Genomic DNA, 21,919 nt, shown 5'->3' on the forward strand with positions numbered 1-21,919 from the left:
TATATATTATTATTATTATTATTATTATGTAGGTATGAGTGTAGGACGAGGACGGTGGTCCTAGACTCCCCAGTGGCCCAGTGGTAAGCAAAGCAACGAAAAATAAAAGCTCTCCCCACTACATCTACTCACACAAACATATTATACGTATTTACTATTTAGTATTACCGTGTTACGCGCGTGCGCTCGCTTGCACTACACAGTACACACACACACACACACATACGACGTTTTTACGCGACTGAAACAGACATAATCGCACAGAAATCCGTGGTCGTTTCGTATTACAACGATCCGGGATTGCTGTCTACTACTACAACTGTGTAAACTTTCATCGTCTAACATGGTATGTAAAGACTGTAATTTGGTACCGGACGATAAACTAATTTTGTGCCTTATAATGCTTTCCAGGGGAATGAAAACTCGCTTCCGATGGAATTGTGCTCAAACTGTAAGTGCCTACCCGTATTTATGTTTGTCATACCCGCACCAGTGTGTGGGACTAATATGTCTCGTATTTTTGTTGTTAGTCGATGCTGACGAAATCAGACGTTTGGGCAAACGGTTCCGCAAACTCGATCTGGACAACTCCGGCGCCTTGAGCTTGGACGAATTTTTATCACTGCCTGAGCTTCAACAGAACCCGCTTGTCCAAAGAGTTATAGACATATTTGACGAAGATGGCAATGGTGAAGTAGATTTCAAAGGTAATGGTTACGTCCCCGTGGATTCTAGTATAACCCTCTGTGCCTAGGTACATTGTTTTAACTATTTATATTTGTCTACAGAGTTTATTCAAGGAGTGTCTCAATTCAGTGTTAAGGGAGACAAAGAATCAAAGTTGCGGTTTGCGTTTCGAATCTATGATATGGATAATGATGGATATATATCAAATGGTGAATTATTTCAAGTATGTATTTAATCATTGAATTTGATTTCTTCCATATGCTTGAAACAACCATTTTTTCAATCAATTATCTTAATTATTTTAATAATTACCTATTATGTATAATTTTTATTTTAAGGTTTTGAAAATGATGGTTGGAAATAATTTAAAAGATACTCAGCTCCAGCAAATTGTGGACAAAACTATATTGTTTGCGGATAAAGATGAAGATGGCAAGATTAATTTTGAAGAGTTCTGTTCAGTTGTTGGCAACACAGATATACACAAAAAGATGGTTGTTGACGTTTAAATTGTAAGTTTTCTCCAACTTCTGTCAATGTTACAGTCACAAAAAATAATTCAAGTTTATATATAATATATATAATCTCATCCCCTTAGAATATTAAATTTTTTTAGTAATCTTCCGGCGCTCTAATACGCTATTAATCTTTGTTACAGAAAATTTGTTCTCATCATTATTACTTTTTCCTTTAAACTTAGCACTGTTTATCTTCAATCTTTCTCAAGCCTGTATACTATATACAAACACAAATATACATATTTAATATTAAATATATAAACAATAAACATACATGTGGCACATTGCAAACATATAATGTATTATACAAATAAATAATTTTGTTATATTCTTAATTAGTTTTATCAAGTCTGTATGTATTATTATTATTATCATTTTTTTTTTTTTTTTAACAAGTTGTAAATTTAAAATTTTACTATTGAATATTTCTGTTCTAATAAATACTTATTGAGCAGAATAGTTCATCTCTATTTTTAATTATTAAGTAATATTTCAGTTAGCACTGAACAAAGAAAAAAACCATAATTATAGTTTTTCATTTTTTTTTTGTTTTGTTGATCTTTGTACTATATTTATTATTATTATTTTATTTATAAATGTTGAATGGAAAAATGAATGAAAATAAATTTATTTTTTCTAAATTAATAGAAATTTGATTTGGTATGTTATATTTAAACTTTTAAAATAAAATCTTTTAATTCAGAATTAATATAATTATTTTAAATGATGCCAAGTAAAATTTAATTAAATAACATTATTTAATATTTATTTAACAATTTTCTAAAATAAGCTTAAATAGTTTGTGTTAATATTTTTAATTGAAATTATGCCAATATAGTATTCAAATGAAAATAAAAATGAACAGTCCAGTCAAAGTGTTTGAACTTTCCAGATTTAATGCACATCATTAATTGTTTGCAATTATTTTGATTGCATACTGCCATTGTTTAAATTACTATAGATAATTGAACAAATTATGTACCAAATTGTATCATTGGATGACCATAATAATACAAATTATAGGTTTAAAGCTATTTTGATATTATATATCAAATATATATATATATACATATTATGTAATAATTAACGGGCAGCGGTACCTATCTATGTTATATTTAATCTTCAATAAAAATATGCAAAATAATTTGTAGTCCTGTTCAAATGTTAACTATTTAAATTAAAATATTTAATATTATAATATAAAAAAAAAATTTGATTATACTTATTTACTGTTTAAATATTTCTATTTAACTTGCACTGTTACTTTTGAAGTTCAGTTATTACTTGTATGTGTACATTAAAAATCTTGGTATTTATAAATAAATAAGAATTCTACATTTTCATTAAGTATTACTTAGTATAATCATAACTTTTTTTTTTTGTCAATTGAATATAATATACTTGTCTCAACATTTTCGTTTTTTTTTTAAATTTTTATTATTTTCTATAATTGTATATCATTTATTGATTATATAGATAAGTTGTTTGTATTTAATATATATTAATCTATTGGCTGTATTTTTGTTAATTTATTCATTTTTAAAATTATTTATATATATAATATATGTATATAAAATTATAAACACACAATATAGGTAACACTATACAGCATAATTTATTTAAACACTAATTTTTTTTTAATATGTTTCCATTATATAGCAAAATAATATTGTGTTATTCAATAAAAAATAATTTTAATTTAAAAAAAAAAATCCTCGCATGTGATTAATAGTCTATGGGCGGACCACAGACAAATTTTTACAGACTAATGGCTGCGTAATTATAAAATATATAATATAGTTTTTACATTACATTTTTAAAATAAAATAAGTAATGACTAATGACAAATAAAAATATTTTTCGATATTGTGAGTATGGTATACATATATATTATATACATATATGTCTCCTTCACCAAAGTTTTACATTGAAAGCCCATAGGTGGAAAAAATAATTCTGAGAAGTTTACTGATAGGTACGTTAGTAACGTTAGACACTCGTGCCGCTGCGTTTGTCGTATGTAAAAAAAAAACGATATCTAAAAATTTCAAAAGTATGTTTTATTACGATTTAGTATGATTATTATTAACTGTGAAAAAAGTCACTGGGTATTTGAATGTGTTTTGGACAATGGAAAGTTTGATATGTTTCAAAACAGACCCCGTAGAAATTAGTTGGTGATCCCTAGTCTATGACATGAATATATTATGATTATCATTCAATTCAAGACAGAAACTAAACAGTATAAAATGATGACATAAATAAATATCAAGCCCACCACTTTTGAATAAAATCCTCTTTTTTTCTATTGGGAAATTAAATACATAGACTTTGTCATTTAACTTTTAGTCTTAATACTATACATAGAAATTAGAAGATACAATAAACAATACAACTAGAACATTTCAAGAATAAAATTATAACATAATATTTATTTAAATGTACTCATGTATATTATGGCGTTAATACAGTTCATATAATTTAATAATTAATACTTCATACAGAAAATTACCTGAGACCTACCAAACACTAATTTTAATATTGTCTTAAACATTGGGGGGGTTAATTGGCAAATATATAAACTCCAAAATTGGAAAAAACATATTTAAATAATTTTTGAAATCCAGTAAAACTAAAATTTCTCTTTTGTAATATAATTTCTGATAATGTACACTCGAATATGTATCTAAAATCCTTAAATCCTCATCAATAAATGTGTGTTTAAATTCACATTCAGTTTTTAAAGTGGCAAGGCACTTTCTAACTTCTTCTTTATAATAATCAAGATTATCATTTAATTTAATCAAAGATTTGAGGCCTTCAAAAGCCAATTTCATGATATTTGATTGTTCTTGATAAACATTTGACTGTTCATTAAAGAATGGATTAATCGTTTCATCAAATTTAGTGCGTACTTTAATCTCTGATAACTGGTCCCAAAAACAGGTAAATGCAACCCTTGGGTTTATTATAGAAGATACTATTTCAATCTCAAACATTTTCTTTAAACACATGTAAGGATTTAGTAAGTAAGCATTCGTATCAATAATGTGACTTACAAACCTTGTAGCCTCGACTCGTACATTTGTGTCTTCATCTTGCAATAACGCAACAACTGCGAACCACAGTCTGCCATCATTCTTTATGTATTTGCAATAATATAGAGATTTTGAAGAACTACATCTATCAATAGAGTCATAAGAATCACAATCAATGAATTTAAGCACCATTGGCAAAAAGGTTGAATAAACTGTCCTAGGACATAACCAAGTGAGAACTGGTAGCATAGCAATAAAATCTTTTTCTGAGCATAATGCACATATTTGTAATATTTCAGAAAACCGAGCATCAGAAAGTTCGTACTGAAGTTGAATATCTTCACGTCTTGCATATAAAAATACTTCAATGTTTAGAATAATTTCTTTTAATATGTCCTTGTCGTCAACTTTCCACAGCAAATCTGTGAGTTTACTCATTAAATATAAACCATTTTCATACTTAGTATTACGTTCTTTAAGACATTTAAAAAAACTTATAACTGTGTGCTTATCAGCGTTGCCAAAAAATTCCCAAAAGTCTGAAAAGTTTGATGCGATTTGTTGTGATATGTAATTTTGTATCATTAATTGTTTGACATGAATGCAGCCAATAGATGAATTTGAAGGAAGTGGATCTATTACTTCACAATTTATTGATATGTATATTGATTTACATAATGGTGGTAAATGTTCATGTGCAATTTTAAAAACCGTATACTCTTGGTTAAATTCCATATAATAAACATCTTTTAAATATTTATACACTGACATCAACCCATGTAAATGATTAAAACCTTTAAATTCTGGAAAATTAATTCTTCTATCATATTTTATTATTTCATAACTAATTTTATTCAGAGTTGATGATATTTCATTAACTTGTATTGTGTTGGCATAAGCTTGAGCTGCCATATTTCTTACTGTATATATTTCAAGACCAAAACCAGTAGACCACAAATTATAACGGAGACTTTCTAAGAACTGTTGATGGTCTAATGGTAACAAACTCCATGACTGTATTTTTACGCCCTTCAGTAGAGACATGAATGGGATTAACCGGGCCTGACTTGAAAGTATACAGTTTGTTTGTGACCATAAAGATTGTAAATGTTGCATCAATCGTGGAAAATTGTATAGTAATGGTTCTAGTGGTAAGTGAGATAGCCAACAATCACTATTTAAACGATTTTGACCAATCAATCTTACTTGAAGTGAACTGAAAAACTGAAGAGCAGCATTCCTTAAAACAATTTAATATAAATTAAATTAAATTAAATTTCTGGCGTATAACAAAGAACAAACATTTTATTAAAGACTTCTGAGTACACATAACATGGCAAATCTAACATTCAGAATTATCCATTAAACTCTGTTGCTATAATATAGCAGGCCCGTGACTATTTTACAAAAATTAGAAATCTGTAAAGGTGTAAAAAATAAAAATTATAATTTATAAAAAATTTTATTTTAATTAGCTTTTTAATTTTTAAATAAAAAAAATATATTGGATTTTAGAACATTAATAAAAATAAATTAGTGTGAAATTTGGGCTTGTTTTTCTTTAACCAATCTTTCAATATTCGAAGTGAAATGTGTAAAGCCAATTATCAAGAAGTTTAAGAGTTCATCAGGCAAACGAGATCTTTCTAAACATTTTGCGTAATTAATGTGTGAAAACGTTTGTTCACAAATATAAGAAGAACCAAATAATGTAAATATACACATTGATAGTTCTTTTATTTTTGGAAAATCATCATGAAGGGTTTAATAAAAATGTATTAAATCTGTGAATAGCTTTCATAATGTCTTTTAGTATTAAATTCTTTATAGACCGCAACGGTTTTGTTGCAAAACTTCCATAGCATATCAAACACATGGCTTTATTACGATACTCAATAAAAATAACTTGGACTCCAATTATCATTGAACACAAGATATTCGGTATCGATTTTGCGCTTTTTATTTTGAGACATTTTAATAATTAAAATTTAATTTATTGTTTTTTGCAAACATAAATGTGAACCTGCAGTTTCTAATAACGAAAACAAACTAGCAACTAGCGTGGAAATATTCAGTAGGTACTTAAGACACACACAATTAGTCATAAATTCGATAAGTGAACAAAGATAATATTAAATCAGAAAAAATGTACAAAATATATAATATATCTATTGTACATTTTATTGAAATGAACAAAAAAAAAACCATGAAGTATATACGGACCGCAGTATAAATATAAATTTTGAATATGGCCCGCAACATGAAAAAAGTTGGGCACGCCTGCTATATAGGGCTCCCCTTTTAGGTTTTTTTTGATATTTTAATTTTAAATCAAGTTCTGAGCATTTTAAAATTTACAATTAAAATTTTAAATATACATTTTAAGTGTACAATTTACAAGTCCTCTTTATTTATTCAATAACTTTCAATTTACCTTATTGTCCAAAGCGGGGAATTGAGTTTATCAATACAAAGCATGATCATATCTTCCATAAAATAATATAAAATACTTGAAGAAATCGAAGCGTTTGAAAAAATTGCAGTTAATAGATGTTGGGCTCTTGCTTGTGGTAAATCAACAATCGTTTCAATACCAACACACACATTTTCCTTTGCAATATTGTATAATTGTTTAATACAATCTTTGACAGTGTTCTACAATTTTAAAAATATACATAAATAATAAAAATAATTTACATACGCACACGTACAACACTTATAGTTTACCGCGCTTATAACAAATTTTCAATTTTTTTTTTTAAAAACTTAGGTAAATCAACATTTAAAAAATAATTCTGACACCCACCCATGATGGTTATACATAACAGGTCAAGGGATGTTTTTGATTTTAATTGTCCGAGCGAACGCAGCGACCAAGTGACCACGCATGGTGTATATGAACATATAAAAAATTTAAATTAGCTATAAATTTAAAATAAGTCTGACCGCCAAATTCAGACTTCCCCGTTTTTAACTACACAGGTAGGTACGTCAAAACAAAAAAAAAATTGAAATAAAGGTTGTTCAGTAAAACAGAAAAGTTCCAAAGGCGTTGTAAAATATTTTGTTATATAAATGCGCAAAACACTGAAAATTGTGAACTTTGTAAGGCTATAACTTAAAAATTAATGATTTTCGGCAATTAATTTTTACAATATCGTTCTTAACTCGTTGTAATACAATGGTTTCTGGAAGAAAATTGAAAAATTTGCGTGGTAGCTTAACTAGATTTGTTCCCAATAAATTATTATAATTATATGTAAGTACATATATTATATTTGTAAGGTGTCCATGGGGGAGGGGGGGTTGAACCCTTAAACCCTATGGTCATTTGTTTTAGGATTACACCAAAAACCAAAATCAATTTTGTCAAATTTTTAACTTTGACCTCCCGAATGCACTAACTAGTTTCACTTTCCTAACTAACAAGATATTGAAGTTGAAAATCAAAGCATTATTTTGATTACTTATCGCTTATACACACACACACACAACCACACAAAACACATATTATTTTAAAATCAATACATTCATTGTTCCGTTCAGAATCTAAAATTCCCAGTATATTAAAAATATTTGGGAAAACAAACAAAATTAAGGATAGTGGGAATATTCAAGCATAATTTTTTAGTCTTCAGTTTTGGAAATAATCAATTTTGTGTTTTTTGTGTAGCTGACTCAAAAATGAGTAACTGTAGATATTTAATATTTTCTCCATATTTGTATACAGTGAGTACCGCTAGTAAGCAGTAGCTTAATGTGGTCACTTTGGTGCAGGTCATTTTGATTCTATTAACCAGTTGATTCCATAAACCATATTTTTTTCAATATAATATTTGGTTTGAGATTTTCATTTTTTATTTCAATGGACGGTTTATTCTATAAAGCAGTGATCACATTAAGCGGAACCCACTGTATAAGCAGTTTTTTTTAGCTTTTTAATGACTTGGAATTTTCTATTTTCTATTTAGTTTTTTCCTATAAACATCAATAGTAATTTTCGGTCAAAAAGCTTGAAAATTTAAGATTCCTCTTAAGTAGTTCATACTGAAACCAAAAATCTAAAACAATTTAGAATTGTATTTATACTCAACCACATACTAAAAAATTACAAAACCTGTTAATTTAAAATGGAATCAAATGTCTACAATAAAAGGTTAAAAGGCTCACTTTATTATTTGTCACAATTGCATGTATAAGGTATCTTACTCCAGCTGATCTTCTTGATATTTCATCTTCTGGTTTCATACAATTAATATGGTCAGTTAACATATTTTGACACCAATTTAATGATACTTTCCAATGTTTTATTATTATTCCCAGTGATTTGCAAGTAGCTTCCATAGCACCTTTATGTCTACACCTAATTAACACGTCTGCTATTATATCTGCACATCTTTTGATTTGAGTATCTTTATATAATGTATTTGAAATATCACTAATCGCTAACATAACTGCATATTTACTTGCAACATCACAACAAATCTGTACAAATAAATTAATATTTAATGAATAAAATAACTAGGTATTGTAAATGTAAAACATATTTATACTTTAATATTTATCCAAATGAAATTTAATAGAAATTCGTTTGTTGGCATTTGAACATTCTCTTGATTTGATGAACATAAACTACTTAATGCTAAATCCATCTGAGCAAAAGATGGTGCCTCAGGTTTACCTAAATAAGTTGATAAAGAATAAAAAAATGATGATGTTAAAGTTGTATGAATAAGAAATATACCTTCAGCATCCATTCTAGAAGACAATGTGTCTAGCATCAGATTTAAATTGTCTTCAATCAAATTTAACATGATCTCAATCTGTGTTTCGTTTAACTTGTTTTTTTCTGGAGAATTTTTTTCAAATGATAACTTATTCAGTGCATCTAACAAACCATAAAGTGTACCATGTATCACATTGCCAACAAAATTATCCTTTAGTCGTTTCTCTTGTTTTTTTGCTAAATCTAATATATATGCAGACACAGATGAATTGTTTATGCTGAATATATCAATTTTAAGTCCAGATTTGTAAGCCAATGTAGTTACAGTATATATTATAGTTGAACCGCTTTCATTTTTATAAAATAAAGGATCATAACATAAGTTTGTACCAAGTTTCATCCAATTATTTAAGTATATTTTGTCTTCTTTTACAACAGTAAAATATGACACTAGTATTTCACTACATATTTTTCTAATATCTTCAGAATCTAATAAATTTGTAAAAAGTAAATGTCTACATGAATATGAAACATAATCTTTGTTTTTATACTTAAGTATAACCGAATATATTTTCAATGATGTAATTTTTCTTTGGTAATTTGAACCAGGGTCCAAATTTGATAGGATTAATACATGCAATTTGTTTAAAAATGTGGTTATAGATGTGTTAAGTTTCTTAAACTTGCATAACATATTTGTTAATCCAGAAACAAGCTCTGTCCTAAGAGTCGAACAATCGCTGTTAATATTATCAACAATAAAATTGTAAATTGAATTCAATATATCTGTTGATAACTTTGAAGAACACAGAATAGTGAATGCTACAGATCTTATTTTAGCATCACCAGAATTCAAAGATAAGTCAAGTATTTCTTTAATATTTTCTACTTCGGTATTATAAACCATTCTTAATACATGTATTTGAAGATACAAATCTGATTTCATGTTATTATGTGTTCTATAAATATTGATTTTTTCATACAACATCAATAAACTGCCCATATGTTTGGATTTCAATAGAGGTAATAGGTAAGTCACAAAATTGTACCTTGTTAATCTGAAAAATTAATTTTTTTAATGTCTTTGGCTTTGGTAATTCAAATTAATATACTTCTGAACAATATTAATATTTATAATTTACAACAAAATCTAAATTTTTTATGAATGTTACATGTTCAAATTCTTATGAAATTCTCTAATAAAACAACCAAAACATGTAAATTATTTCATAATTAAAATGTCATACAATTTTCAATTTTAACATCTAATGTTTGAAAATTGAATATAATATGCCAAGATACCATACAAGATTTTTCATTAGAAGTTGAAAAAAAGGGAGTATAATGTTACAAAACTATTTTATTAAAATCCACGCATACAAATTTATCATTTATCAATTTTTGTTATTTTTCTAAAAAATGTTAAATCGTGAATACTAAAAATTACTTTGCTATTACTTATATTATCATTTTCTATCAACAATAAAATTCTTAAAATATTGAGAATAATTTAAAAGTATTTATAGGCATTTGAAGTTTGAAACTCATTAGTTTTTTTTTTTATTATGTAATGTGTTTATAAAACATTATTAATTACTATTAAGGAATAATAATTTTCCCAATGTTCTTAAAATTAATTTTAATATATAAAAATAAACACCATTGTAAAATCACTAGCTTCCTTGCTCCGCTCAAAATATAAAAATATTATGGTTAAAAAATTTTTTACATAAACTTTTGAAGTACAAATATTATCAAAATTCATCGAAGCCATAAAAAAATTTAGATAACTAATGCTTGAAAATGTAATACAATTAATCATCATACAGAATCCTAAAAATTGCAGAAAAAACATATTCGCAATTTTCTTATAAGCATTTAAATTGTTTTAAATGAGATATTTAATGAAAAACAAAATGTTTAGTTATTTTATTGCAAATAAAAAATCATTTTGTGTAGAGTTGAAACTGTTTGAATTATATACATTAATATAAACAATAATATGTTCCAATTATTTAGATTTAAAATTCTTTTAAAGCTTTTTGTCCTATGAATCTTGACGGACAATTTAAAGTGATGAGAAAAATACCTAGGTAAATGTAAAAATTTTACTTTATTACAACAATGTTCAAATAAGAGAAATAAGTTATGTACATAAATTAAGATGTAAAATATAAATTTAAAAAAAACATATGAAAGAGACATGCATACATTTAATAATAATTTTTCACACCAGCTCTAATTATAAGATTATAATATCTATACAGAGTAATGTCATCAATTATAATTTAAGATTTTGAATAAAAAATAGTAATACTTACTCAGAATTAATATTGTTATTAGTCAGATAATTAATGATTGGCTGCATAACTAAAGTACTAAAATCATCTTCACTTAAATCTTTAATGAATGTTTTGTACAGATCCATACAAGGGGACATCAAGTATGGTTCATCTAAGCATTTCCACATTGATATTGATAAAATATCATACTTCTCTAAAATCTAAAATATAATAATAGGTAATAAACAAATAATATATTACATCTTATGAACCAGAAATATCATATTATGTACCTTTTTGGCACCGTATTTTGAAGCAATAACAGTCAACATATAAAACTTAGTCCTCAAAGACCACGATATTTCTAAAATAACTATATTTAGGATATAATCTAAATCTTCAAGGTCTAAACATTTTTTTAAAAGTAAAATACATTGATCACGAACTGATGGTAAAAAATGATTCATTTGGCACATTAGGACCTTATAAATACATTTTGATGAATTTTTCCACTGATCTTTTGATATAACTGTCATACATTCCGTTAAATATTTTAAAGCTTCTAAATTTATTTCAGTATAGCGGAAACAAAAATCACAAATATTTTCAATTGAATTAGTTATACAATTTAATTGTTTTTCAGATTGAAAACATTTAACAGCACCGACATGAATAAGCAAACAATATTGGTCATACTTTTTTGATGGTAATTTCAATTGTTTTCCAAGACTTACAAAATGTGTAATGCCTGTACCAGTAATATCTGATTCACCTATTATCATAGGTAAGGTCCATTTATTTTTTTCTTCCTTATTAGATTGTTTTGGTATATTCTGTTGACTTAAATAAAATGATTGATATAAAATTTGAGGAAAAGAACTTTGATAGTCTGATGCATGTTTTTTATAATCAACCATGTTTACTAAACAAAAGTGGATATTTTTTAAAATATCTTGGCATTTTGAGTTTTTTGTACAACAATTTACATCACCATTAATACTTTTTTGAAAAAAAGTATTCAACTCCTGAAAAGTAATTAAATATATTATATAACAGGTGTATATATCTGTTTCATTATTCCAAAATTGATTTAAACAATTGAACACATTCATTATGAATGTATAAAATATAGAGTTTTATGTAGAAATTCTGGGACATTCGTACTGGGGCAAAGAGAAAGAGGGTGCCTACCGACTACAGACAAACAAAATTAGTTGTATACCTATTTATCATAACTTGTGATAAACAACATTTTGGATGAGTAACAAAAATGGTATAAAAGTTATAGTAAACATTAAATTCTTATTTTATTATATTTTAAATTATCATATTGAGGTGAATGAGCCTATTCTGTATCTCACAATACTCAATCACTCGATATAAATAGATACTATTCTGTCTACTGTCGTCTATTATGGTCTTTTTTTTTTTTTTCGTTTTGAACCGACGGCACCGCGGGAAATGCTTTCGCAATACTTCCGCGACGCCTTTATGGTCTACAAACCTCGATAACCACCATGATTAGAACTCTCATGGTATTTGGTGGGTTATAATTTATAAATTGTAATACTTTTTCCCCGAAAAATAATGACGGACGTACATTACCAATAATATATAATATTCAATACGGTATTGTCTAGCATGGTGAACTGATGTAGATATATGAATCATATTACACCAACATAATACAACATATGTCGGTTTAATAATAATTTAAAATGGCAAACAAATATTAGTATTCATGTCGTATGCGGTCTACCGCACACTTGTCGTCTACCAGGTATGTTTCTACACGCCATATGCGGTCTAGGTACTGCCGCGCATTTATATATATTTTAGGTCATTCCCGTTCGTTCGACGGCGGCATTTGATGGTTATTAAGCTTGAAATAATTCAATTGAAGTTGGTACAGAAATACACTCGGATGAATGGCTTGCATATAAGACGGTAGAAAATAAAGGGTACATATATAAAACCGTCAATCATTCCCAATTTTTTGTCAATCCCGCCAGTGGTGCGCACACACAACGCATTAAAAGTTTATGGGGAAGTTTAAAACTTTGAATTATTAAAAAAATACAAGGTACATCTCCATTTTTGTTGCCTTCATATTTAGCGGAACAATGGTAGCGTCTAAAAAACAAGAATGACAACGCATTTGATTGCTTTTTAAGAGATGTGAAATTATATAGTACCTAACTTAAATTGATTAATGCATATTTCTATATATTTTTACATTTTTTGTCAGTTAGTTTTTAATACATATACTAATTTAATTTACCTACATATTTTAACCCCATATTTTTATATATTTTTTTTAATATTATCAAATATTATTCATATTGTATTCATTCATATTTTTAACTATGTGGTAGACGACAAATGTGTGGTAGACTGCATATGACGTGTAGAAACGGGCAGTAGACCGCATACCACATGAATACACAAATATTTAAACGGTTCAATTAAAATAATTTAATAAACTATATTATGGTAGTTTACATTCATCAAGTCCATAACCGCCAGGTAATTATAATAACTTTTAATAACAATTTGATACAAATTATTGAACATAAATATTAGCATAATTTTGTACTATTATAATTTAATTTTTTATAAATGCACAACAAAAGTTACTGAAAAATTCATCTAACAAAAATGAAATAACTGAAATTAAATAATCTGCTAATAAATAATAGTGATGATAATACATCTGGAACTAAGGTATGAATAATTGATAAAAATTACATATTAAACCCAGATTTACCATCAAACCATTTTCCGTGGTTCTCCGATGATATTTCAACATGGCCATCAATAATTTCGGTAAATAAAGATCAACATTGGTCATTACACCAAAAACATTTAGATACTCTGTGAATATCGTCTATCGAAAATGATATAACAACAAACCTGAGTTTTTACGGTATTGTTAAAAAGGTTTCAGAGCAGAAAACAAGAATTATATTTGTGAATACTTTAATAAAATTTGACTTAATTACGTTTAGTTATATGAGTATTATTAAAATCAAAAATAAAGATTATTTAAAAAAAGAATTTTATAATAAATATTACGTGATTAAACAATATTATATCTAATGATTTGGGGGCCCAACATTACATTAAATTGCACTGGGCCAGTGAATTGGTAAATCAGGGCCTGTGTAGAATAATTATTAAAATATCTAGTGAAAAAAAACAATTTATTGGTTTTATTTTATGTATTTTTGTCATTGAAAATATTATGCAAAAATAATTAAGAGTAAAAAATAAAATTTATAAAACTATAAATGTGTTAAGGTTTTGAGTTTTTAAAATGTTGTATATCTAAACATTAACAATTATCAAAATGTATACTTATTACTTAAGTACATATTTTGAAGGTATTTGCTTTTTTCAACCAGTTCAAAATGAAGCTTTATCGGCTATAAATGTACATTTTATTATGATGTTATGCTATTTTGTTTTTATAATCCCTTTTAAGAGCTTTAATCAATTTTAGTATACTTTTTCTTTGACCTTCAGACTACATGGGGTTGACCAATGAACACCCTTATTCTACACTTACACATCCCTCTGAAGCCCACCTATATTTTACTCACATTAGCTATTTTCATGTAATTTTCTATTCTGTCCTTCCATCTTTTTTTCAGTCTTACACTCTCTTTTTATATTGATTCACATAGTCACTCCACTGACTTCGATTCACCTCTCCTCATAACATGACCAAATCATCTCAACGTATTTTTTTCTAAGATTGGTGTAACTCCTTCACTATTCCTAATGAATTCATTTCCTACTCTATCCTCCCTATACTATACCCAGTGAGAGAACACACCAATTCTGAGTGACACTGCCAACCAGACCGGTTTTATTATGGCAAGATGATAATAAATGCACAGAAAAACCAAATTTTGTCAAACCGTGTTATATTGCTAGACAGAGTAAAGCTACTCTTAGCCAATCAATATGTACTAATAATTTTTTTTTTTAAATTAACAAATATTTTAATTTTTAACTTTTAAACAAATTTGAATTTGAGCAGTCTTGTTAATATGAATCTTTTTTTCATAACAAATAATGTATTAATGATGTATATATTTATGATTAATTACTAAAGTATTAAATACATTTAAAAACAATTAAACCCAATTTTATAGATTATTTAAAGAATGTTTAGAGCTGACTATTGCTTTAATTTAATTGCATTTCCTGTAGTTTTTTAATGTTTTAAAATTTAAACTATACTTATTACATAACAATTTTATATACCACATACTTACAGTCATAGAAGTATAATTGTATTGAAAATTCTTTTCAAATACTTTCACACTTAATTTGTCAAGTAATTCATGAGACGACAACATATTTGAAAGAGTACTACAGTTAAGACTGAAAAAAATATTATTTTATATAGTAAAATAGAAACAAAAGTATTGTATTAAAAATGATTGTGAAATCTAAATAGTTAAGCAACGTCAACCGAGGTGAGATGGGATAATTTGGTTTTTCTTAAGACATAGCATAATATTATTTACTATACTCTATTCTAAATAAGAATGGAAAAAAAAAACACGACAAAACTGTGTCGCATTTGCGCTTGTGCAGTCTCGTTGGCTGCCGTTGGTACGCTGCCAACTATTGGCCAATTACAGCGGTCATACCGTTCCGAGGCAGCGCAGTTTTTCCATTCTTATTTGGAATAGAGTATAGGATAATAGCACAGAATAATACAATAGTAGGGTACCTATAAATATTATTTAATTCTACCTCTATGAAAATATATTTTATAACTTTTGTGATAATAATCATAAGACATGATAACTATGGACTGTGCGGAATCGTTTTTCGTGTACAATACTACAATGATTTATGATATATCATCAAATATTTGAATTAAAATTTAACACATCCATATCAGTTACCCACTCTACCCTATACTGTATAGCAGTAATTCACCAAACTTTTTAAAATAAATATTTTTTTACAAATCACGTGTAATATGCTTGAATTGAACTTTAACATGAATATTGATAGTTGATGAAGTCAAGCTGACACCAAGCAAAAAGTCAAGATTGATTCAAGTCACCTCGGTTGATGGTATGTAAAGTAAAATAATGAAATAAGTAATAACAACTGCAATAAATATTTATTAGTTTAATAATATTGTTCATTTAATAATACAAATTAGGTAATAGGTATATTTAAAATTTTTTTATTTTTTATAACTTTTCAACATAAGAAGGATCAAAATGTTCGAATAATAAATTAATTAATATAATAAAATGAATTTCAATTAAGTTATATGAACTATTAATGTTACCTACCAATTAAACTAACATCATCATTGAGTACATAATATTGTTCAGTACATCATTTTTCGTTCAAAGGTTCATAACCGTCTTTTTCCATTTTTTCTTTAAACTTCAAATAGTTATATTTTCTATCAAAGTGTTTTACCTGAAAATGTAATTCAATTTATTAAAATATATTTTTTTTTTCAATTTTAAAAATTTAAATGAAATACATAGTAGGTAATATACTGTATTCAGTTACAAAATGGCTAGTTTCAAGCAGCGTGAATGATCTCGTACATTGACTTGATCCGCACCAATGCTGAAGTGGGTAACTATAGTTCATTAATTATTTCCAGTAAACGGGTGAGCAGCTGTGCCAGTTCTGGTAGAACCAGTAGATTCCTAATACATAAATGTGCCGTTTTGACATATTGCAGTGGGCAAGCTATTCATAAACTGAATAGAGTATAGTACCTACCTAAATAACTAAATTTAAGAGTAAGTAAATATTATTTTAACTTAGAAAATAACTAAGTAACTAAATAACTAAGAAAATAAATATTGGATTGAAAATAAATCAGTTATTGAAATTTAAAATAAAACAGCATATTATGAACTTAATGAAAACAAGATTTCAAACCAAATTTGATGTTAATTATAAAGGTATTACCTAATTCAATTTAAAAATATTAGAACATTGATTTACCCATTGAACTGGACAAGATGATTCATAGATTAGTCTAAGATCTGTACATTTGTCTGCTTTATCATCGTTGGAACGCAAACATTCCCAGAAATGATCACGAGACGACCAACACTTGGTCCGTTCAGTTTTGGATAAAAATTCCTCTTTAGAGCTCATTCTAACAAATATAATTGTCAATGTTGTATAATATAATCACAGATTTCTATACTATGTGTGTAGCTATAGCCCATTTATAACTTACAAGATGTCGGTATTATCTTTAACAATCTACATGTAATACTTGAATTAAGTCTTAAAATATTTCATAAAATATAAGAAATAATTACTTAATAAGTATTTAACTATTTTACACTAGGGTATTCATGACGTATTGACGTTTATTAGTTGAACATACTTACATTTCATGTGGTCATGACATGTGAATTGTAATTTGTATTTATACGTTATATCACAGGTTACAGTACAATACAGTATATTGGTATATTAGTATAATAGTAACTACTAACTAGTATAATATTAATATACTACTAATATACAATAAACTGCCAACATCAGCTGCAGCTGTACCCACGATTATCGATTTATAGATCGCAAATTCGTAAATGCTGTATGCACTATGCTCGCTATGCGTATGCCCATTTAACTCGAGGCCCAAAGGCTTATCATAATATTTGTTTGATAAGGAAACTGAAAAAAGAAAAGACACGATGATAGTAAAACGCGACAGTTGCATGATAGATAGTACTATCTTGAATCGTGATGTATAATCACGCTAGAAATTCGCTAGACTCATAGACCTTATACTAATAGACGGTACGTGGTAGTAGTTCCGGTGTCCAAGCGTGACGGCGCTGATCAAGGTAGTACACCGTACACCGCACATGCGCATTAGATGCATACAATACTCTGTATATTACTGTATATAATATATATATATCACTGTAGCGTAGACCGCACCACCCACCCGCATCCCGCCTGGATGTTCCGTCTAGTAGTATAAGGTCTATGGCTAGACTAAACCGGTGTGAAAAATAATGCACCGGGATGTTTGCACCATATCATTTACATGGTTCATTATCCCGGTACGGGATGTGGGATAATTTTAAACCGGTTTAGTCTAGCGATTATTAGTGTATAAGTATAACAAGGTGTATAATAAACAATGTTTATATTTTTATGTTTACTGCTTGATAGTAGTGATGGGAATAATCGAATGATTAGTAATCGATACATTTTATAATCGAATGAATCATTCGAATAAATGAATAAATGAATTTTTCACTCGAATGATACAATAATCGAATGCTTTTTTATCTCACTAGTCACTACCCGTATACTACTGACTACTTTATACTTTTATTAATTGGTTTTATAAATATAGTCAATAGTCATTACTCACATGATATAAATAACAATATGGTATGATCGCAAAAGTCCAGATGGTCCAAGTTCGTGCAATACGTCACTTACTTACCCGTATTATCATATTGTCATTAAATTATTATTACTGTTAATACTGTAGCTGGATTGAACTGTTTGTACATATTCCGGAAATTCCAAATATTTTTTCAGAATGAAAATCATGATAATTTTTTGCTTGTATTGTTGGAATTAGAAACAGTAGTTTTTAACAAAGAAAACGCACATATTATAAGAGGCCATATTATATACTTCACAAAATAAAATAGTTTTTTTTAACTATCTTCACCAATTTAATTAAAATAACACATTATACATATAATAGGTAATTGAAAAAATATATAAAATTATGATAAAGTAAAGAAACTTATGAAACTATCCTTAGTTGATTGCACTTGAGTGTCAGTTTATTTTCAATCTAAAATTATGTTAAGATTAAAATCAGTTTTGACAATTTAAAGCCATTTATACACAGTGATTCTAATTTTTAATAAAGGGTTAGTAAAACATTACAAAACAAATGATTAAACTTAGATTTTTAATTTTGGATTCCAATAAGCCAGTGATCAAATTAAGCAGAAATTATTGTATTCCCATTAATTATAAAAAGTGTAAAAGATTATTATTCGTTACAGGATAGATGTATCTATAACATGAAGTTGTTGCATTTGTAATTTCATATACACTTTCATCTACACTAGTTAAACATTTGTTAATATTTTTATTAAAATTTAATTTAGGACTTTTGTATAATAGTTGTATTATATATTAATAAATTGTTTTGAATACTAACAATGAAGATAAAAAAAATATGCACAATGTATAATGATTACATTATAATTGCAATTATTTAGTACTATCACGTTTCTTCAAAGTTTGATGAATTTATAGTTTGTTCATTTGTTTGCTGTACATCTGTATGAATTGAAATAATATGTCGCCCAGGTATCATTACTAAGCCTAAAAGTCGAGATTCTCCAGTATTTAAATCTAAACATATATAGATGATTTGTAAAAAATCTAAACATCATAAATGATTTAATTTGTTATCTTAAGGAACTCACCTTTTTCGTTAAAGTATTCATAACATGTACTAAGTATAATATGAGCATCTTTGTCAGTACAAACGAATGTTCCAACCAAAATACGGCCATCTAATAAATTAACTTTCATTTGTTGATTCAACCATGACATAAGTTTTCGTCTTCCTTCAGTATGCACTCGTTCCGGCTAAAATAAAAATACAATCATACAATAAATTAAATATTGACATCCTATTTTTATACATAGATATTGCTATTTATCAGTAATCACACATATAATCCAATAAGGTTTAGTCTTCAGTATTTAAGTAATACCTATAATACCTATATTAAAATTTGAAATAGTAAAAACAATTTATTAATTTTCATGTTAAACTCACCATATAGCTGCAAAATTGAGTTTTCTGAACATTTTGGTTGTCTGTCTCCATTTTTAAAGGTCACCTATCAATTTAATAAATACTTTTTTTGGTAATAATATAAACAAGATCAGAATATGTGCAAGTGACTTAAAATGTTTACACAAATACAGTTTGAATAACCCATATAATAAAATCTATTTTTTAATATTAATATCTACAGACTACAAGTAGTATAAAATATATTGAAATTGTAGGTAGTTACTAATGAAAGTGAATAAATGCGTTTTTTACCATCAAAGTATCAAACGCTAAAACATTTAAAACAAATGGACGATGGACGTTCGCAGGAAATATTAAAATTATTTCTGTATTTTCAATTACACTGTTATCATTTTATCACTGCTGTAATCAGTGCTATATTTTCAATTTTGACATTTGGGCACGGAAAGTCTATTACCATAGAATATTCTATGCTATTACCCAGTGGCTGCACTGTGTAATGTGTTCTATGGTTAACAGGTACCACCCCAACCATAATATCCTCTACATAATTTATATTATCTACGACCACCACCCACCTGCTACAATTATGTTCTACAAAACTTGAAACTATGATGCGTCGGGGGGGGGGGCAGGTAATCAACAACAACAAAACAAAACAAACAAGTGTACCGAGAGGTAGACGGTACCAACTACCAACTATCAGGTTGCTGTATTCAGTAATCGCGTCATGTAAATTGTAATTTGGCATCTGCCACCTGCCCAGTCTTTACTGTAATAGTGCACGCAGTTCCCCACTCTCCATACTCGGTAACCTGTTCGTTATTAATACCGTGAGGATGTGAATTCGTTTGACACTATATAGTTTACACTCGATAGTCGATAGTAGCCCCGAGTCCGGTAAATCTTAATACGCAGTACGTTCGGTTAGGACGTTAGGTATTGTTATTGTCGTTCGATCGATCGATACATAGGTCTGTATGGACCAGATTCTAGACTCCAGACGGACGACGTGTTCGACTGTGACACTGTGACTTCATTATCCAGCCAAGCGTGATATTCGACATTCGTAAACACGATGTGTCGTTGTTATCTAACAGGAAGTGCGATTAACCAACAATGGAACGGTTAGCTGGTCGTGAAGATGCTGCTGAAGATGACGCCTGCCCGCCACAACGGGAAATCGATTGTAAACCGTAATAATTGCCCATAGTTTCGAACGCATACATTGTTTTCATGGAATTTTGTAAATATTTGTTGCTCACCATTTTCCTGTTTCAAATGGTAATTATTTCTGATTCAAAGATTTTTGTTGGCTTATAAAATATATTGTATGGTACAAATGTAGGTACAATACATAATATTGGGATTACAATGATATAAATTGATTCATGCCAGTCGCATGCTTTATGTTAGAAGTTATTTGTTGGAATATTGTGCTAGGTAAAGTGAAAAAAAGTTTTGGCCTATTTGTAATATAATATACCTAACCTGACCTAGGTACATTTTCATTTATTGTGTGTGTCGATGACAAGTTTTATAGTTCTGTTAAATTTGAGGAGTCAGCCTAACAAAATCTACCCATATTATAACATGTACTAATTCAACACTGTCATTTCTTATAACTGCTTTTATATAATTTTTGGATCTAAAGCTTTTAAAATTATGTTATGAGGCGTATTTAATAATTTTTAATAATTTTATTGCATTAAAGGGGCTGCAGCAGATGAAAAAAAAGTAACTTTTAGATCAATAAGCTAGACAAAACTGGAAGAATTTGGTTTGACATATTTTAATTTTGAAAACAGATTATGATTGATCAACAAGTTTTATAGGGAATG

At 27.7% G+C, this 21,919-nt stretch overlaps 4 protein-coding genes across 12 annotated transcripts in view; 2 read left to right on the forward strand and 2 right to left on the reverse strand.

Annotated features, from left to right (window-relative positions):
* The first annotated feature begins 61 nt into the window (after nt 1-61).
* LOC100162564 (calcineurin B-like) lies at nt 62-12,016 on the forward strand. 3 transcript variants are annotated; one of them, XM_008187304.3, is made up of 6 exons: nt 62-346; nt 412-451; nt 531-707; nt 789-910; nt 1,026-1,199; nt 11,895-12,016. In XM_008187304.3, the coding sequence occupies exons 1-5, from the start codon at nt 344-346 to the stop codon at nt 1,194-1,196; spliced, it is 513 nt and encodes a 170-aa protein (XP_008185526.1). In that variant the 5' UTR covers nt 62-343; the 3' UTR covers nt 1,197-1,199; nt 11,895-12,016.
* Nucleotides 3,609-18,918, reverse strand: LOC100572939. Of its 5 annotated transcripts, XM_029486966.1 has the most exons (14): nt 18,654-18,918; nt 17,653-17,941; nt 17,496-17,521; nt 17,255-17,411; nt 16,779-16,950; nt 16,579-16,711; nt 15,535-15,643; nt 11,545-12,276; nt 11,291-11,472; nt 8,988-10,027; nt 8,797-8,924; nt 8,414-8,728; nt 6,678-6,898; nt 3,609-5,483 (listed from the first exon to the last, which is right to left on the reverse strand). In XM_029486966.1, the coding sequence occupies exons 7-14, from the start codon at nt 15,616-15,618 to the stop codon at nt 3,752-3,754; spliced, it is 4,434 nt and encodes a 1,477-aa protein (XP_029342826.1). In that variant the 5' UTR covers nt 15,619-15,643; nt 16,579-16,711; nt 16,779-16,950; nt 17,255-17,411; nt 17,496-17,521; nt 17,653-17,941; nt 18,654-18,918; the 3' UTR covers nt 3,609-3,751. The 5 variants fall into 5 exon arrangements, with proteins under 5 accessions (XP_029342826.1, XP_029342825.1, XP_029342828.1 ...); XM_029486965.1 differs by lacking the exon at nt 18,654-18,918 and having other exon boundaries at nt 17,653-18,260; XM_029486968.1 differs by lacking the exons at nt 17,255-17,411; nt 17,496-17,521; nt 18,654-18,918 and having other exon boundaries at nt 17,653-18,260.
* Nucleotides 18,919-19,374: 456 nt separating this feature from the next.
* On the reverse strand, nt 19,375-20,490 carry LOC100160539 (LSM domain containing 1-like). Of its 2 annotated transcripts, XM_008187302.3 has the most exons (4): nt 20,370-20,490; nt 20,097-20,160; nt 19,738-19,903; nt 19,378-19,663 (listed from the first exon to the last, which is right to left on the reverse strand). In XM_008187302.3, the coding sequence occupies exons 2-4, from the start codon at nt 20,145-20,147 to the stop codon at nt 19,533-19,535; spliced, it is 348 nt and encodes a 115-aa protein (XP_008185524.1). In that variant the 5' UTR covers nt 20,148-20,160; nt 20,370-20,490; the 3' UTR covers nt 19,378-19,532. The 2 variants fall into 2 exon arrangements, with proteins under 2 accessions (NP_001155443.1, XP_008185524.1); NM_001161971.2 differs by having other exon boundaries at nt 19,375-19,663; nt 20,097-20,438.
* A 286-nt stretch (nt 20,491-20,776) lies between these two features.
* The window catches only part of LOC100572221 (sodium/potassium-transporting ATPase subunit beta-1-interacting protein), an 8,856-nt gene continuing 7,713 nt past the window's right edge, over nt 20,777-21,919 (forward strand). Inside the window, exon 1 of one of the 2 annotated variants that reach the window (XM_003246131.4) lies at nt 20,777-21,362. In XM_003246131.4, coding sequence (XP_003246179.1) covers nt 21,315-21,362 — 48 coding nt within the window. In that variant the 5' untranslated portion in view covers nt 20,777-21,314. The remainder of the gene's footprint in view (nt 21,363-21,919) is intronic. The other variant, XM_003246132.4, reaches the window with a different exon arrangement.

This window comes from Acyrthosiphon pisum, chromosome A1 (assembly GCF_005508785.2).
Source record: "Acyrthosiphon pisum isolate AL4f chromosome A1, pea_aphid_22Mar2018_4r6ur, whole genome shotgun sequence".
NCBI lineage: Eukaryota > Metazoa > Arthropoda > Insecta > Hemiptera > Aphididae > Acyrthosiphon > Acyrthosiphon pisum.

Coding starts and splice junctions, on each gene's coding strand:
- LOC100162564 (XM_008187304.3), top strand. Junction 452..530: donor GATGGAATTGTGCTCAAACT/GTAAGTGCCTAC, acceptor TTTTGTTGTTAG/TCGATGCTGACGAAATCAGA. Junction 708..788: donor TGGTGAAGTAGATTTCAAAG/GTAATGGTTACG, acceptor ATTTGTCTACAG/AGTTTATTCAAGGAGTGTCT.
- LOC100572939 (XM_029486966.1), bottom strand. CDS start 15,618: ATGTTGTCGTCTCATGAATTACTTGACAAATTAAGTGTGAAAGTATTT. Junction 8,729..8,796: donor TCATTTGGATAAATATTAAA/GTATAAATATGT, acceptor TTATTTGTACAG/ATTTGTTGTGATGTTGCAAG. Junction 5,484..6,677: donor TCCCCGCTTTGGACAATAAG/GTAAATTGAAAG, acceptor AATTGTTTTAAG/GAATGCTGCTCTTCAGTTTT.
- LOC100160539 (NM_001161971.2), bottom strand. CDS start 20,147: ATGGAGACAGACAACCAAAATGTTCAGAAAACTCAATTTTGCAGCTAT. Junction 19,904..20,096: donor CTCAATTTTGCAGCTATATG/GTGAGTTTAACA, acceptor TTTTTATTTTAG/CCGGAACGAGTGCATACTGA. Junction 19,664..19,737: donor TGAATACTTTAACGAAAAAG/GTGAGTTCCTTA, acceptor ATATATGTTTAG/ATTTAAATACTGGAGAATCT.